At 41.9% G+C, this 18,920-nt stretch overlaps 1 protein-coding gene across 6 annotated transcripts in view; it reads right to left on the bottom strand.

The window, feature by feature from the left end:
- Window positions 1-658: 658 nt before the first annotated feature.
- The window catches only part of usp40 (ubiquitin specific peptidase 40), a 132,753-nt gene continuing 114,491 nt past the window's right edge, over window positions 659-18,920 (bottom strand). For 4 of the 6 annotated variants that reach the window (XM_080198606.1, XM_080198607.1, XM_080198608.1 and 1 more), the window contains 4 exons: window positions 17,088-17,298; window positions 9,833-9,928; window positions 7,087-7,181; window positions 659-4,932 (listed from right to left, as the gene is read on the bottom strand). In XM_080198606.1, coding sequence (XP_080054732.1) covers window positions 4,764-4,932; window positions 7,087-7,181; window positions 9,833-9,928; window positions 17,088-17,298 — 571 coding nt within the window. In that variant the 3' untranslated portion in view covers window positions 659-4,763. Of the gene's footprint in view, window positions 4,937-7,086; window positions 7,182-9,832; window positions 9,929-14,585; window positions 15,020-17,087; window positions 17,299-18,920 lie in introns of those variants that run through there. The other 2 variants (XM_080198609.1, XM_080198611.1) reach the window with 2 other exon arrangements.

Below are 18,920 nucleotides of genomic sequence, written 5' to 3'. Positions count from 1 at the left end.
CTTAACATCCAAGGTCCAAAACACTCATTCCAGGTTAAGAAGCATTTCACTTGCATCTCTTTCTGAAGTAGTACAGAACCCGCCTCTTTGGCCATGCCTTTGATCCCCTGTCCCAATGTCTCTTGTAGTTTGGAATCAAATTTTGTTTGATATAAAACCCGTGGAGTAAACTGGGATGTTTAACTCTGTCAAATGTGCTGTATGAATGAAAAAAAAAATTAATTTTGCACACTACACTCTATACAGCCCAATATCCACACCCAATATCCAGCAAGTTTCAAAATTAAGAAGTTCTCAGGCACTTAGAATTTGAGGTACGGTCATTAGATGGACCCATAAACCATCTTCAGCAGACCCAAACATCTCACCCAAGGTTTGCTGTGGAAGTATAATGGGGATGTCCCATTTTTGTATGTGCTCAAGTTGGAGCTTAAGGGTCTACGGTGAAGAATGCAGTCTGTCCACATCCTTCCAACAATTAACTGGAACATTTACTGAACCTTACACCTCCGACTATCCCATCAATTCAGATAAGGTCTGCATAGATCAGTAACATACAGTCAATCATTGAAAGTCAAAACTATCCAAAGCTCAGAAACAGCACAATCACAAAAGTGGAAAGTTTTTGTATAAATTCTTTAATCAATCAATTTGTAGAGATTTACATAACTTATTGCACTTGTGCCTATCCTTGATAAAAAATAAACTAATTCAAACATCTTAGGAAAATTCGTGAAGACGAATTTCCCCCATCCCACAAAACATATAGAATAATTATTTGATAAACAGTTGGTAACTCACATTGGAGATTATCCTACAGCAGTTTGTATAAGATTTTCTTTCAATTGATACTAAAGCCCTTCTGTGCATCAAACTTGCTAGTCTTGCAAGTGCTTCTCTCTGCTAGCCCAGAGCAAGCTTGAAAAACGTAATTCCTTCAAATCAACGTTTCAATTCTTCCATTCTAATACATGATTTGTTTTTCTTTCTGTCTTTCTTACACCATGTTGCAGAACGATCTCTTCGCCCTCTCTATTCCCAAAACTTAATGACTGGGGTCTGAATTATTTACGTTTTATTCTGTTGAGACTCTTGCAGGGTATTCTCTCATGTCTTCTCCAGTAACTCTGGAGACAGTCTGCTGCAAACTCCAACGGTGGAGTGGGTGAAGCTCTCCAGGAAACTCCTGGAGTCAATCTCTTGTGGCAATGTATCACAAGGATGCCAATACGGCAATGACAACTCCAGGTTGTATACAAAGACTAGGGTTAAAGAATGAATCGATTCAAACGATTGACAAGTATTTATCAGCTCCTGCTGTAGGGGGTCTTGTTACTTGCTTTATGTAGCTATATAATACATTTGTGTCTCTTCTTTCATTAATAGGATTTCACCTGTTAAAACAAAACTACCCAACTGCCGCACTCTTCCATCCTTCCCTGTCTCTATACTTACATCATCTGCTAGAGAAGATAGTTTAAAGTTTATTTATTAGTGTCACAAGTAGGCTTACACTACAATGAAGTTACTGTGAAAATCCCCTAGTCACCACATTCCGGTGCCTGTTCGGGTACACTCAGGGAGAAGTTAGCATGACCAATGCACCTAACCAACATGTCTTTCGGACTGTAGGAGGAAACTGAAGCACCCGGAGGAAACCCACGCAGACACGGGGAGAATGTACAGACTCTGCACAGACAGTGATCCAAGCTAGGGAATAGAACCCGGGTCCCTGGTGCTGTGAGACAGTAGTGCTCACCACTGTGCCACAGGATGATAGGAAAAAAATTTACTTGAAGCTTGCCTCAGGATAATTGAATAATTAAAGACTCCATCAGTGCCTGAAGGGGATTACATTTCCTTATTTTTGTTATGCCATCACAAGATGCTCATTCCCTGAAACAGATAAACACAGACAGGCTCTTATATGAGCAGTGCATCTAATATACAGCAGATACAAATCATCGCCAAGGCCATTGATGAAGCAGTGCACAGGTAGATCCAATGCACAGAGGGGGTGGCAGGAGCCGAAACCGGAAAGGGAAATAGACAGGGATTAATGCGGAACCCATCTGGGAAATGTGACCTGGAAGAGGAATCCGCATTCAAGACACAGACACCTTCACACCCAAAGACCAATGACTGAGTGGAAAATGACATTTAATAACATACACTACTGCTCTGGTTTTACTTGGCATCCACTGGCACAAAGTAAGAACAGCACAAGGCACTAATTTGGGAACAATATTTTGGAGAGAATAATCAGCCCCAAAGGGCTAAAAGTTCTTAAAGAACAACATCAAATGAGGGCTGCAGCAGTTATTGAGTAAAATAAAAACAGCTGAACTGATCATTTTTAGAAGTGTTTCGGGATTCTGTATAGATTTGCTCTGTTCTTATTGAAAGAAACAAAGTTAATGGTTATCAAGCTCTTGTCACCCGTGTTCCTGCTTTGATAACACTTACTCTTCTAAAACAGAACCATTGCTCAGTGCTGATAAACGCTGCTCCTAAACCAACGGAAATGTTTTCTAAAGTTTGCCATAAAACTAGTTTTCAAATTAGCCTGGGTAGCTTCTGACCCTGGTTCCCCACACAATTAAACTAAATGCTTTCTCCAGGCTAAATTACTCATATCTATTGCTGTGTGCATACCTGCTCAATCTGACATGATTAATAATTTGTTAAAAATGATCTTCCAATTGGGTCGTAGTAACAGGCATGCACAACATGGATTGTTGACTATATTATGTCACAGCACATATTAAAAAAAAACTCAAATACATATCCAGAGCAAAGAAATAGATTACTCACCAACATTAGCTCAGCAAGTTGTGCAGTAAATAAACTTGATTTAAAACGGAAACAACTGCAGCATCAACTTACTAGCACACTTTCTGAAACTTTTCACAGAGCCACTGGCTATATGTTGCATCTGGTTCTGCTGGGAGGTGAAATATAATTCCGTGCATTTTTCAAAAGAAACAGGACTTCGCTGTCCAACTGCAGCTTAGACAAAGTTCATAGGCAGGTTTCAGTGTGATTTACTAATCATTGACCACTACTTCCTATCACCTTGATCTTACTATCCTGTTTGATAAGTTGCCCTGCAAAGCCCAGCACAAATCAACACAATCACTGCAGTCCCAGAAGCAGTGAACATTCCTATGTTCTTAATCAGGCCTGAAAGAAGCTGTAAGAATAGTGCTCATTTTCTTCTATCATGGCGATAAGTATGATGTGGAGATGCCAGTGTTGGACTGGGGTGGGCACAGTAAGAAGTCCAGCAGGTTTATTTGGTAGCACAAGCTTTCAGAGCATTGTTCCTTCATCAGGTGTGATTCCAAATGGTGATAAGTAGTTGCAATGCTTCAGCTTGAATGAAGAGGTTAATGAACAACAATTGAAAGTGGAGTCTCCATTTCAAAAACGATGGTTTCAAATCTGTCATGCAAATATTCTCTCCAACTGTTAATCTATAGCTGATATAATCTGATATTCTACTAAATGGGGTCAGTGAGTAATACTTTCTCAAGCATGTGGATACAGACGGATTAACCAACTGACTCCTCGTTGGGAACAAGTATGGACTGGGTAAGGATTTAGCTGCTAATGCTTTGGACTTGATTGTACCTACACCAGCAGGATAACCAGAAATTCAAAGTGGAGGAAAGCGTCAGGATATTAACTTAGCAACAGGGAAGTACCCTGTCCTCCTAGCCACCTAGAAACCACCTTTGGGTGCCCTGCAGTTAGTCCATCCTATTTACAAGAGGTTAGTTCTCTGTTTAAGGCATTGGTGAGCCCAGGTGGAAAAACTACTAGTCCAAAAAAAGTTTGTTTTCCCCTCACCGTGACAGGTAAAGGAAGGAAACAATGATTCTTTCGGAGGTGATACCCCATTGGCAATGGAGGCTCAATGTTTTTATTCCTTTCCGTAGAGTATGCACTCTGAATCTACTACAAATCAATCCAGTTGAGCATCAACATTAAATGAACCAAGTTTTCTCCAACCTGGTGACTCCTGAGGTTACAAGTGTTCACGTGAGGGACACAGTCCTTGCCAGCAAGTCAGGTTCTCACTGAAAAATCAGGCCATAAAATCCAATTTAATTTTTTGTTTACACCCCTTCTGGGTTAAAAAACAATCATTTATGTCACAACCAGCCAGCTTACCTGTGATAGGAGCTTTCACTTAGATGCGATATCTACACTGGATTTTATGGTCCCATGAAATTCCAATCAATACATCAATCACATCTGAACAAGTGCAATAGGGATATTTTCACAAAAGTACATTACCAAAACACTATGTAAAGCATGGACAGCTGCAACACTGGGCGTCCACCATGTAAACAAGCACCAGCTGCTGGTGTGGCAGAAGCTTCAAATTATTTCTTGGGAAGAGATTCCCATTTATTGCATAGGTATATTAAAAATTAGTTTTGAATACTTGCAAGGAGAAAACTGATTTCTTTTAAATATCGATTTAGGCAGTTATTGACAAAAACAAAATTCGATCCTCTGGAGGAGGGGCTTTTCTGTGTTCCAATAACACATTCTGTTGGGTCTCTCCTCCCAGGTGGAGATGGTAGAAGGGAACCTCACCAGAGCACCAAACTGGAAGGAAGAATCTTACAGCTGTTGCCAACTTATTCTCAAACCTTACTTTATAACAGACTATCGATTGCCTTTATTCCAGTGCATTTAGCAGATGGTGAATTTCTCTGTTCACACATTGCTCTTACTCAGCTCCACGCGTCTCACAAGGGTTCATTAGCTCTTTCAGGCACCCTCTTCCAGATCCCACAGTTGTTATCTGAAATCTGCAACACTGATCGACAAGGCCACTTCGGGTCTGCGGCTACGAGCACGAACCATTTTTCTTTCACTGTTTTCTGGAGCATCTCCTCTCTGATGGGCAGTAGCTTGCTGACTGTCAAGGAAAAAGATATTGTCGATCTGTGTGTCCAGAAATTTAAGTCCAAACTATTGGGAAATACTCTGCCCTTGAGTACAAAAGAAGGGCAACTGTTGATAAATAGATAAAAGCAAAATATTGTGTGCAGTTTTTGTGTCCTTATCTGAGGAAGGATATCCTTGCTATAGCAGGAGTACAGCAAAGGTTTACCCTGCTAATTCCTGGGATGGCAGGTCTGTAATATGAGGACAGACTAAGTCAGTTAGGATTAGCTTCACTGGAGTTCAGAAGAGTGAGAAGGGATTAGACGGGCAGTCTAATAGGATTAGACGGGCAGTTTCAAAAAGAATATTCCCAGAACTAGGAGTTATAGTTTGAGAATAGGAGGTAAACCTTTTAGAAGTAAGGTGAGTAGAAATCTCTTCACCCAGAGAGTGGTGAATCTGCGGAATTCATTATCACAGAAAGTAGTTGAGAGCAAAACATTGAGAGATTTCAAGAAAGAATTAGATATAGCTGTTGGGGTTGTCATGTGAGTGTATCTTTAAGGAAGTTTTATTTTAAATTATGCAGCTTACAGATTCAGCGATGCAATGGGTGGTGCAGCTAAATAGTGGCAGTCAGGTGATGGGTTTTTTTTTCCTTTGGGCTTTCAATTTTTGTTTGGGGAGTGTGCTGGAAGCAGTTTAGCAGCAAGCTAAGAAACAATCTCTCTCTCTCTATCTCTGTTTTTTTTTGGTTCTGAAAGGAGAGGCTTATTGCCATCCTGCCTTAAAGAAGTTGTGTTTTGGGAAACAGATTCGACTACAACCTCTTCTGAGTTTCTTCAGAAGGGATTTTCAGCATTGAACCCAGGAGACTGGATTCCTGTAACAAGTGGATATTAATCTCTGCTGTATTGTGCTTATTTGGAGGATTTGTGTATTGGATGTTGGATTTAGTTGGAACACATTAGAGATATTCTTTAAGAGTTATCGTAGTTGTTGTGTTTCTTGTTTGTAATTGTTAAAAGATTTTATACATGTCTTACTACACGTCAACAATATTCTTAATTAAACTTTGTTTTTGATAAAGGCTTCACATGGGTCAGTTGAAGTGAAACCTTTCGTACTCATCCTAGCCAAATTCAATGTAAAATGGTACAGGTCAGGCAAGCTTCATAGAACACCTTGAAGTATCCAACTTGACTTGTAACAGGGTTAAAGGGAGCTGGGTATTGAATTTGATGATCAGCTACGATCATAATGGATGGTGGAGCAGGCCTGAAGAGCTGAATGGCCTACTCCTCCTTTCGTTTATGTTTCTATGCAACTACCAGATGCTGGAAATCTGAAATAAAAACAGAAAATATTGGAAAATCTCAGCAGATCTAGCAGCATCTATGGAGAGAGAACTGGAATTAACGTTTAAAGTTTGACATCACTCAAAGAGGAGTTCCGAAGATGAGTCATTACTTGGTTTCTCTCTCTCTCCCCATTGATGCTGCCTGACCTGCTGAGTTTTTCCATCATTTTCTGTTTTTATTGTTGAGAAATAGATTTGAACAGTTGATCAGTTAAGAAAGATTAAAGACATTGAAGGATGTTTATACTTCCTTCCAAGGTGGGTTGGAGATGGATATTTAAGTGTTTTAAGGGAACAAATAAACAGGACTATCAGCACAGCATCCCGTGCAGCAAATGTAAAAGCAGCATCGCTTCCAAAGAGAGCTAATGTCAATCCTATTGTAAAGATCATTAGATCAATCAATTTCATAGAATCCTTACAATGCAAAAGGAGGCCATTTGGCTATCGAACCTGTACCAACAAGAATCCCACCCAGACCCTATCCCCATAACCCCATTATTTACCTTGGCAATCCTCCTGACATTAAAAGGCAATTTAGCATGGCCAATCAACCTAACCTGCACATCTTTGGAATGTGGGAGGAAACCCGTGCAGAAACTCCACAGTCATCCGAGGCTGGAATTGAACCTGAGTCTCTGGCACTGTTAGGGAACAGTGCTAACCACTGTGCCACCGTTTCATCTGGCATAATGAATCTGTCATGAATTGAAACTTGGACTTCAAAAAATTAATATTTGTTCAAATAGATTTTTAAGAGTAGATAGGCTCTTGTGGGAACCACAGTGGAAAGAGGGGTTAGTCCTTGGCTAGAAAGTTACCGTTTGTCTTTATTGTTGCCTTCCAGTCTGAGCTTTTCCTTCCCAATCTCATCGGCCATGGTGCTGAAGTCTTTATTCTGGTCAATTAATAGATTCTGTGCAAATAAAATGTTTAAAATCATGCACTGGAGTTTAAACAGGTGAGTTCCAGACATGTAATCTGATCAATCCTCGAACACCTGGTCCACCTTGTCCCCTTTTAGACTTCGAGGGGTATTTGGGAATTCTCTTCATCTCACCCAAGCTGGGGGCTTGGTTTAGCAAAGTTGGTTGGATGGTTGGTTTGTGATGTAGAGCAATGCCAACAGCGCGGGTTCAATTCCTGTGCCGGCTAAGGCTAATCACGAAGGCCTCACCTTCTCAACCTTGCCCCTCACCCGAGGTGTGGTGATCTTCAGGTTAAATCACCCCTTCCCCCACAAATGGGAGACCCAGGACTATGGCGACTTCACCAAAATGGGTTTGCGCACAACTCCTTGTGACATTTTGCAAAGAATTATTTTCTTTTAAAACAAAGCTCTGCAATGGTGTATTAGAACACATTTTTTTTCTGCAGATGAGCCTCAGCAAAAGGAGATTCAAAACTTCTCACTAATTCTAGTGGAATGGAATTCAAAAGCAGAGAAATTATTGTGAATATTTAAGGACCACACTTGACAGAATTTTGGCTTTTGCATTACTAAAAAGATGGAGAAATTAAAGTCTGAACTATTAGGAAGGATTGAACAGGCTAGAGGCTAGAGTCCTTTTCACAGGTAAAACATGATTGATGGCATTCAGAGTCATAGAGGTTTACAGCATGGAAACAAGCCATTTGGCCCAACTTGTCCATGCCTCTCTTTGTTTTTAAACAATTAAACTAATCCCACTGCCCGTGTTTGGCCCATATCCTTCCATAGCCATCTTATCCATGTAACTGTCTAAATGCTTTTTACAAAATTGTACCCACCTCTACTACTACCTCTGGCAGCTCGTTCCAGACACTCATCACCCTGTGTGAGAAACAATTGCCCCTCTGGATCCTTCTGTATCTCTCTCCTCTCACCCTGAACTTATGCCCCTGTAGTTTTACACTCGCTCACCTTAGGGAAAAGATGTTGACCACTAACTGATCTATGCCCCGCATTATTTTATAGACCTCTGTAAGATCACCCCTAAGCCTCCTATGCTCCAGGGAAAAATGTCTCTCCTTACAACACCTATGTCAGACTCCTTTTTATTGAATACAGCTCAGCCTTCAACACCATTATCCCTACAAAACTCATCTCCAAACTCCATGGCCTGGGCCACAGCTCTTCCCTCTGCAACTGGATCCTGAACTTCCTAACCCACAAACCATAATCAGTAAGGATTGGTAACAACACCTCCATGATCCTCCTCAACACCAGTGCCCCACAAGGCTGTGTTCTCAACTCCCTACTATACTCCTTATACACCTGTGACTGGCCAAATTCCCCTCCAACTCGATTTTCAAATTTGCTGATGACACCACCATAGCGGGTCAGATCTCAAACAATAACGAGACAGAGTACAGAAATAAATAGAGAATCTGGTGAACTGGTGCAGCGACAATAATCTCTCCCTCAATGTCAACAAAATGAAGGAGATTGTCATCGACTTCAGGAAGCATAGAGGAGAACATGCCCCTTTCTACATCCACGGGACGAAGTAGAAAGGGTCAAGAGCTTCAGGTTTTTAGGATGTCCAGATCACCAACCACCTGTCCTGGTCTCTCCGTGCCAACACTACAGTTAAGAAAGCCCATTAATGCCTCTACTTTCTCAGAAGACTAAGGAAATTTGGCATCTCAGCTACAGCTCTCACCAACTTTTGCAGATGTACCATAGAAAGCATTCTTTCTGGTTGTATCACAGCTTGGTATGGCTCCTGCTCTGCCCAAGACTGCAAGAAACTACAGAAGGTCATGAATATAGCCCAATCCATCATGCAAACCAGCCTCCCATTCATTTACTCTGTCTACATTTGCCGTTGCCTCGGCAAAACAGCCAGCATAATCAAGGATCCTGTGCGCTCCGGACATTCTCTCTTCTACCTTCATCCGTCGGGGAAAAAAGATACAAAAGTCTGAGGTCACATACCAACTGACTCAAGAACAGCTTATAGTCATACAGGTTTAGAGCATGGAAACATGCCCCTCGGCCCAACTTGTCCATGCCACCCTTTTTTTTAAACCCCTAAGCTAGTTCCAATTGCCCACATTTGGCCTATATCCCTCTATTCCTATCTTAACCATGTAACTATCTAAACACTTCTTAAAAGACAAAATTGTACCTGCCTCTACTACTACCTCTTGCAGCTTGTTCCAGACATTCAGCAACCGCTACGTGAAAAAATTGCCCCTCTGAATTCTTCTGTATCTCTCCTCTCTCACTTTAAACATACGCCCTCTGGTTTTAGGCTCCTCTACTTTGAGAAAAGATATTGACTATCTAGCTGATCTATGCCCCTCATTATTTTATAGACCTCTAAGATCACCTTCAGACTTCTATACTCCAGGGAGAAAAGTCCCAGTCTGTCCAGCCTCTCTTTATAACTCAAACCACCAAGTCCCGGTAGCATCCTGGTAAATCTTTTCTACGCTCTTTCTAGTTTAATAATATCCTTTCTATAACAGGATGACCAGAACTGTACACAGTATTCCAGGTGTATTCACCTGTTTCCGTGTCAGAAAATTCAATATAAGGGTATTGATGAGGAAACGAATGTTGGTTAACTTCAGGCTCACCTTAACACCAATGATATCTCCGTCTTTCAGATAATAAGGTGCTCCCTGGAGGCTCTGTAGTTTCTTTTTTTTCTTCTTCTTCGAAACTTGTTGGGTCTAAAAAGGCAAGATGAGATTTTGACTGCAGGAGGTGCTCAAACTCATGCAGCAACCTTTTTCTTATTCATTTGTGGGTCATGGATGTTGGTGGCTAGGCCCAGTATCTATAGGCCATCCCTAGTTGCCCTTGAGAAGGTGGTAGTGAGCTGCCTTCTCAAATTGCTGCAGTCCTTGTGCTGAGGGTTGACCTACAACACCGTTAGGAAGGGAATTCCAGGATTTTGACCCAGTGACTGCAAATGAACAAGTCAGGATGATGAGTGGCTTGGAGGGGAACTTGCAGATGGCAATGTTCCTACATATCTACTGCCCTTGTCCTTCTAGATCGGGGGTTTGGAAGGTGCTGTCTAAGGATCTTGGTGAATTGCTACAGTGCATTTTGTAGATAGTATGAACTGCTGCTACTGAGTGTCGGTGGTGGAGGGAGTTCATGTTTGTGGAAATGGTGCCAATCAAGTGGGATGCTTAGTCCTGGATGGGGGTGAAGCTTCTTGAGTGTTGTTGGAGCTGCACCCATCCAGGGAAGTGGTCAGAATTCCATCACACTCCTGACTTGTGCCTTGCAGATGGTGGATAGGCTTTGGGGAATCAGGTGAGTTACTCGCCGCAGTATTGCTAGCCTCTGATCTGCTCTTGCAGCCATTGTGTTTTTGTAGCGAGTCCAAGTGGGTTTCTGGTCAGTGATAACCCCAAGCGTGTTGACAGTGGGGATTCAGTGGGGGATTTCAGTGATGGTAACATCATTGAATGTCAACCTATGAGCTTTACCGTGACAAGGTCAGTCGTACTTCAAAATAATGAGACTCTCTGGTGTCCTGGGCTAATACTTATTTCTTAATCAACATACCAAAAATGGATTATCTGATCATCATCACATTGCCACTTGTGAACCTTGCTGTATGCAAATTGGCACCGCAAATCCTACATTACCACAGTGACAATGCATTTCAAAACTAATTCATTGGCTGTATGCTTTGGGGCATCTTGAGGTCACGAAAGGCATTATATTAATCCAACTCTTTCATTTAGGTTTAAGCTTTATTTATTAGTATCACAGGTGGACTTGCAATGCAATTAAGTTGTGAAAATCCCCTAGTTGCTACACTCCAGGGAGAATTTAGCATGGCCAACGCACCTGACCAGCACTTTTGGACTGTGGGAGGAAATCGGAGCACCTGGAGGAAATCCACGCAAACACGGGGAGAATGTGTAAATTCCACACAGACAATGACCCAAGCCAGGAATGGATCCCTGGTGCTGTGAGGCAGCAGTGCTAACCACTGTGCCACCTTTGCAATAAATACTTTGTCAGAAAAAGAAAATCTGTTTACAGCATTTGCTGCTGTATGTGTTACTTGGTGTATATGTGTTGCATGGGACAGCACAGTGATTAGCAATGCTGCCTCACAGTGCTTGGGACCTGGGTTCAATTCTGCCTCGGATCACTGTTTGTGTGGTTTGCACATTCTTCCCATGTCTGCATGGGCTTACTCCAAGTGCTCTGGTTTTCTCCCACAGTCCAAAGATGTGCAGGTTAGGTTGATTAGCTATGCTGAATTGGCCCTAGTGTCAGGAGGAATAACAGGATTACAGGAATAGGGCCTGGGCAGGATTGTGGTCGGTGCGTTGTAGGGATTCTATGTTACGATCAGAGAAGAGGCGCAATTGTTCCTCTCTTTCCCCATTCTTCATATGACTGAGGGAGGTTTTCTTTATGAAGAGGATATGCTTGCTAATTCAGTGAGTGTTTAACTGTTTATGTGCTGTGACTGTAAAAGGCATAAGCAAACACCTTTCTTGAATTTTTGTTTGAAGAGGTTAGCTTTTATTGTACTTAATTTCATCTGAGAAAAATAATAAAACACTCCCAACTTTCATACACACTCAGATTCACGCGTACAAAAATAGTTTATAAAGTGGGAGGATAGATTGTGATATTCTAAAGCCCAATAAAGATTAAACTGATATGGTTCTTGTAGGTTGATAACTTGGGTGAATCCAGGTTGATCCTTCTGGTTCCAGCATTGAGGCGATTTAAAGATTTAGACTGATAGAATCCCTACAATACAGAAGGAGGCCATTCTGTCCATCAAGTCTGTACTGACCACAATTACACCCAGGCCCTATTCCTGTAACCCTTGTTTACCCTGCTAATACCCCCTGACACTAGGGCCAATTTAGCATGGCCAATCAATCTAACCCTCACATCTTTGGACTGCAAGAGGAAACTGGAGCACCTGGAGGAAATCCATGCAGAGACAAGGGGAAATGTGCAAACTCCAAACAGGCAAGGACCTGAGGCCAGAATTGAACACGGGTCCGTCCTATGAATCAGCAGTGCTAATCACTGCGCCACCGTGAGCCCCGTGTAGACAGATGATTTTTTGGTTGTTCCGAAACCAGCAGCTATTGGGTTGATCTCTTCAAAAAATATCTCTGCCTCTGGCACCTGGATGGTCAAAATTCGCGGATAAGGTTCGAGCCTGTAAAAATAGGTGGAGAGGCAGTAAAACCCAAATGGGGATCATCTGGGCTATTTGTTTCCAGACTGGCTTGTTTCTCTCTGATGCCTGAAGCAAGTAAGATCGATAACCTGAAGTCAGTTTCCATTAGATGATCAATATTGCCATTGTCCATGTTTATGAATCAAATTTTGAAGCCATTGCTTGGGGAATGGGTGTGGTTATTCACACCTATTCATGACCAACTGTTTCTCTACAGCTGTCTTTGCTAAATTCTGAGTTCTGACACAGTGAGTCTGGGATTACAAGGATCTTGAGTTTTGTTAAGTCCATAGACAACAGTGATGTGAATAGATGATATCTGCTTTGAGATGGCAGCCCACGCAGGTTTAGTTGAGAACTTTCTGGAGACTTGAGGTAATTCTGAATCTCGAAGGTCACCTGACTCTTGGTGGCTATCTTAGTAGTTTGCTGTTGTAGACATTTTAGAATTTAGTCAATGATTTTATGCTAGGAAGTGCATGAAGTCATTTTTTTATAAAACATATTCATAACAATATTCTATCTCAAAGAACATATCCGTGAAAAGTATTTGTTTAATTGCACTGTACCAATAAACTGTCAGTTTTTTTGCAGCAATGCCACTAGAGCAGAGTAATCACTGAAGCCAGACACATTCTAAAAAGCCGTAACATCAGAACAAGGTGCTGAAATAATAGCAAGAATGAAAACTAAATAACTCAACAGCCACTGTCTTGAGGAGAACTGAAAAATCAACCGTCTGCACCTTAAATAGCCTCAATGTCAGAACCAGAAGAATCAACCTGGATTCATCCGAGTTTTATTATTTTCTTCTTGGGTTTCAGTATCTAATAAACGTATCCTTTCTTTAACTCAAGAAAGCTTCACTAAATTGGCTTTTTAAAAACATGAATACGTTTGGATTGGGGAAGAGGGATCCACAAGCAAAGGGATCCTTTTTAAATTAACCTTACTGCGACCAAAGAGATTGAATAAAGACAGGGAACAAGTTCGTTCCTGCTTCCACGGGATTTGCGGGTATCCCATCTGCTACCATAACAAATTGGGGAAGCTCACCCGGGAATTGGTTGTAACAAGCAGAAGGTCGATTATTAACTGTGCCAGAGACTGGATTTCCAAATGGAGATCTAGGTGAGAGCTGCAACTTACTGGGTTTTAAACTGGGTAAAAAGTCTGACAACACCTGTACAAAGAAACAATTGTAGGAAATGAGATGAAAGACATTGCAAGTAAGCCCAACTGCCCTCAGTTGATTCTTGTGTTATAATGCTCTTGCATAATGCTCACAGTGGCTGTTAAACCTAACTTACATAGTAATGAAACAAACTGCAGCTCCCCAGTCAAACACAACTTCAGTACCCAAGTACTGCTTTTCCAACCACAGTAAGAATGTAACTGAAACAGAAATTTCGATTTTTACACAACTCAAAAATGCATTAATGGCGGAATGGTTGGTCACTAAGCAAGATATGAGGAATGTGGTAACGTAATTAGGGCCTAGTTTTAAAGCCGATTAAATTGGATATCCTAAATTAATGCTGGACTAACCAATGCCACCCACATCCAATGAATGAATAAAAAAAAATTTGAAATGATCAAAGGATTTGATAGAGAGAAACTATTCTGTTTGGTAAGGGAGCCCAGAACAAGGAAGCATAACCTTAATATTAGAACTGGTTAATCAGGGATAATATCAGGAAGCGCTGATTCACAAAATGTGTAGTGGAAATCTGGAACTCTCCTGCACAATGAGCTGTTGAGGTTGAACGTCAATTAAATATTCCAAAACTGACAGCGAGAGATGTCTGTCAGGCAAGGGATATAAATGAAGGTGGGTAAATGGAATTGAGGTACAGATTTGCATGACCTGGTGAATAGTAGCACAGGCTCATGGAGCTTAATGTCCTTCAGCCAATTCTGGTGCCATGCTATTGTAGACGGTTGAATCCTTCTTGTGCCAAGTTCTATATCTCCAGAGATGGGAGCAAGGGGCAACCAACAGCCACACTTGCACGAGGATCTGCCCTTTTTGGATGTGTGTGGAAAACAAAAATGATATTGCTGGCCTGGGAAGAGGTTGTCCTGAGACCAAGGGAGGTCCACATCCAGAACTGAAAAAATTCTGGATGTAATGTTTTATGAGAGCGATATTGCATGCCTCAATCTTGTTTCTGTGTGTTCCATTATTGCAGAATTTGATACTGGTATCAGCTGTGTCTCATTGGGTAGCACTGAAGTTGTGGGTTCAAGTCTCTCTCCAGAGATGTGAATACAGTCCAGTACAGACAGGGTGCTGTAGGGACGAGATGTTAAACAGAGATCCTGTCTGCCCCACCCCCTCAGATAGATGTGAAAAAAGAGCAGGGGAGTTCTCCCCTGGTCTCTTGACCAGTATATATTTCTCAACCAACATCATAAAGAACAGATTGCAGGTATCTGATTGAACTTAATTCAAGATAGCACCAGAGTGTGGCGACTTCTTGCAAGCTGTGCCCAGCAAACCCTCTAATCCAATCTTTTACTCTCGTTTAATGCTTACATTCTGCACCCTCTCCATTCCTTTTCGATGAATGATATGGTTTGTCTGTATAATGCACAAGAAATAATACTTTTCACTGTATACTAATACGTGACAATAATAAATCAAATCAAAAATTAAGGAATTTGGCATATTAAAATCAAACAGTCAAACCTCAGACAGGCCAGACTTGACTAAGGTCAAATATACAAAGACACAGATACGCATCTGGGCCTATTCCATCAATCAAATAACCTGCAGACTACTGAGACCCAGCAGGAGATCATCGCATCCCGTTGAAATGCACCAGCCTATTATTAGAAGCCCAGATCGGGCCAGACTTTCTGTCACCTAGAGCTCCTGCAGTTATCTTAAATGGTAACAGGTTACACATAAGCAACATCATGGAGATGGACACCTGGGGCGGGCCCCAGTGTCCTGTCAGGCAAACATCAAGAAACCCAATGAATATTGGGACCCACTCCCGAGTACTCATTGGCTGGAAGCTAGAGAAGTTTCTGGAAAGGTGGGAAGAGGGGGGGAATAAAAGGACGCATCTCAGATGCGCCAGGAGTGAAGACTCGATGAAGGAGGTGTCCTTGAGCATCCGGAAGACTGACCAGAGAAAGATGGAAGGAAGAAGCTGCCATTGAGACTCACCTTTGTGATGACGGACCAGAGGGACTCAGAGAATCAGGCCTGCAGTTTTAACCAAACCAGTGGATAGTATACTTGAATCTGGGGGTATCCTCTTGTTTTATGTGGGTAATTTAAGGGTTAATAGTGTTATTATTAATAAACTTATTGAACCTTTACTTATGTTTGACCTTTGAACATCTTGCAAACAAGAACATCGAAGTAAAACTTTTAAATAAACTGGTCGAAAGTATCTGAGAATACAGATACAATAAGAAGAAGATTAAGCAATATTAAAGGTATGTTTCAGACCTTTTGAAAGCCGGAAGGAAGTTAAGATAATCCCTCTACCACTGATGATAGACTTGCGGGGTGGGGGGAGGTGTGTGTGTGTGTGTGTGTGTGTGTGTGTGTGTGAGAGAGCAAAATACGCATTTCTGATGGCTGGAACAGCAGTCCATATGAACTGAAGCCATTGAATTAGGTGAAGTTCGTCAGGACAGGAATAAACTAGGTGTGCAGAATACAGCCATGGAATTTGGAATTGGTGTAGAGCAAAAAGGAAAATATTAAGGGGAGAGTTGGAGAAATAGAAGCTAGAGATAATTAAAAGATGTAAATGAGAGTTTTTGCATTATCAAAGTTGTGACTGGCAGGAAATGGGAAATCTTGCACAGATTTTCTTTTGGTAATGCATCGGATAGGAGGTTAGGTGCTCAGGTAAACGAGATTGGCGCAACTGCTGATTCAGGCTGAGCAGGACAGCCATGGAAAGAGGCAGCACTGACCTCTGAGACAACATTTTTGGAAGCAGCATAACAAACTCAACTTTGAATTGCCGATGCAAGACTTGATGTTCAATATCACGCACAAGGATGGAGGTAGAGAAACAATTTGTGTGCCTCTAGATATAGAGTGGCATGGTGGCACAGTGGTTAGCACTGTTGCCTCAAAGCACTAGGGACCCGGGTTCAATTCCCGGCTTGGGTCACTGTCTGTGTGGAGTTTGCACATTCTTCCCTTGCCTGCGTGGATTTCCTCCGGGTGCTCCAATTTCCTCCCACAGTCCAAAGATGGGTGGGTTAGGCAGATTGGCCATGCTAAATTGTCCCTTAGTGTCAAGGAGGGACTAGCTAGGGTAAATGGGGTTATGATGATAAGGTCTGTGTGAGATTGTGGTTGGTGCAGACTTGAATGGCCTCCTTCTACACTGTAGGATTCTATGATCCTATGAATCCAATGCTAGAGGATGAATTTACTAAGCGCAAATTCCTTGGTAAAGGAATAAACTGAGGACGGAGCAGGATGAATGACTGCACTAAAGGTGCTGGTGAAGTTATTTGCACTCAATTTCGAGCATGAGACACAAGTGAACCATTACTTATTATTTAGCATGTCAGGCATGAATCTTGCCAGGTACAAGTGAATTGTTTCATTCTACCAAGTTTGTGCTCTGCATTCAAATGGCTCATAACAGTACTGCTGATTTGCTTCTTACCCAGCTGGTCATAGGCATCCACTCAAATTGATCTGCAAAGTATTTGGCAATTTCAACCTGCTCCGGTAGTAATGAGTAGTGCTGTACGATTTTCTGTTTAAGGGCTCGAGCTGTGTACTCCTTGGACGTGTCCCAAACAAATTCCTCTGCTGGGTAATACGACCTTTCGCCGGGCACTGCCATCTGCAGCCGCAGCAACAACTCAGTGGACCTGAGCAAAAGACAATTGTAAGTACACTTACAAAAAGACATTGGACCTCCTGCCTTTACTGCAAATAGAAGATTAAAGGTAAAGTTGCCAAATTCTCAGATGACCATAGGCTGCTCTCCCCTTTGAGAGGGCAGAGCTGAGAGGCAGTGATTTAACCTGAGGGTCACCACACCTCAAAGTTGAGAAGGTGGGGCCTTCATGAATAACCTGAAAATACCAGATACACAAACTAATTTTTACAATTCACTCTTGAGAAATGGGCATTGCTGGCTTATTGACCACTCCCTGTGGTTATTGAAGGAAGCAGTGGACCACTGTCTTGGGACATCTCTGGGCCACATGATAAAGATGTTCTCACAATGCTGCCAAATGCGAGTTCCAGAATTTTAACCCAGTGACGATGTAAGAATGGTGATATGTGTCTAAGTCAGGATAATCTAGGAATCTAAGACTGGGACTTACAGGAACAATTTTCACTTATTTAGTGTGAGAAACGTAGCTCACAGTCAAAACAATTTTAGTCAAGTCAAGTTCCGAAGGAGCAAGATATTTTGTTTAGCGTTCTTGCAAGACCGGGTGTCCAAAAAAATAGGCACACCTTACATCGATTTGCAGCACATTTTTATACTTTTTCTACAAACATTGTAATGGCTTTGCAATGTGTTGTTCTCCCCTAATTGGTGGTCCCTGTCCCATCTGTGTTGTCATCCCCCTATTGGCTCAAGGTGCCCCAAGTTCCCATCCCCTCTACTCCCCATCTAACAATGTCTCCTGTCATCACAGGAGTACATTAGTAAACTCATCCGTCTTATCTAACACTGTTATGTGTCCAGTTCAGATCGGCGGTAATCAATCTTTTGCCAACTTAATCACTGCTGTCCCGACTATCTCAGCGACCTTTTTCCCCTTTAGGGAGTATGCTCAGTTGTAGAAACAACACATCTTGCATACCATTTGTTGTTACAACCTGGACCTTATACATTCCTACAGAATGTGGTGTATATGCCTCACTGCACACAGCATATCTGGTGTTATTCTTACACCACAGGCAGTCTCTTTATTGTCCCTGACTATTGCTCTGTTAGCAGCAGCGAATTTTATGTCCTATGTTTGTGACTAAAATCACAGTTGTTTCCATAATGTGGGTTATCAATGTGCCTGACTATATCCAGTCTACCTAACTTTGAGCTATTTTTCTATGGTGTACAGATATATGTGTTAACAGCATCTTTACCTGTTGCTCACATTTAGTTTTGGATTTGTGGAGTGAGAACATTGGTTTGGCAAAATGTTGAGGTATTGAGAAGAGTATAGCTAAGGAGCATGGCTTCCAGGTGTCCACAATGCCTTGTATTCTTCTGGGAGCAGCAACAAGAGACTGAACTGTCTGATTCACTAACATAATTTTGGATAAAATGTTAAATCAAGGATCTACCTGCCTACTCAGGTGGATATAAATGACGCTGTAGCATTGTTTCAAAGACCGGGGGAATTAACTTCGGTGTCCTAAGAACATAAGAAATGCGAGCAGGAGTAGGCCGTCTAGCGCCTCAAGCCTGCCCTGCCATTCAATAAGATCATGGCTGATCTGAAGTGGATCAGTTCCACTTACCCGCCTGCTC

This window comes from Carcharhinus amblyrhynchos, chromosome 11, assembly GCF_965287045.1.
Source record: "Carcharhinus amblyrhynchos chromosome 11, sCarAmb.v2.hapA, whole genome shotgun sequence".
In the NCBI taxonomy this organism is placed as follows: domain Eukaryota; kingdom Metazoa; phylum Chordata; class Chondrichthyes; order Carcharhiniformes; family Carcharhinidae; genus Carcharhinus; species Carcharhinus amblyrhynchos.
The sequence above is the reverse complement of the archived record's forward strand: the minus strand, read 5'-3'. Positions and strand labels throughout refer to the sequence as shown.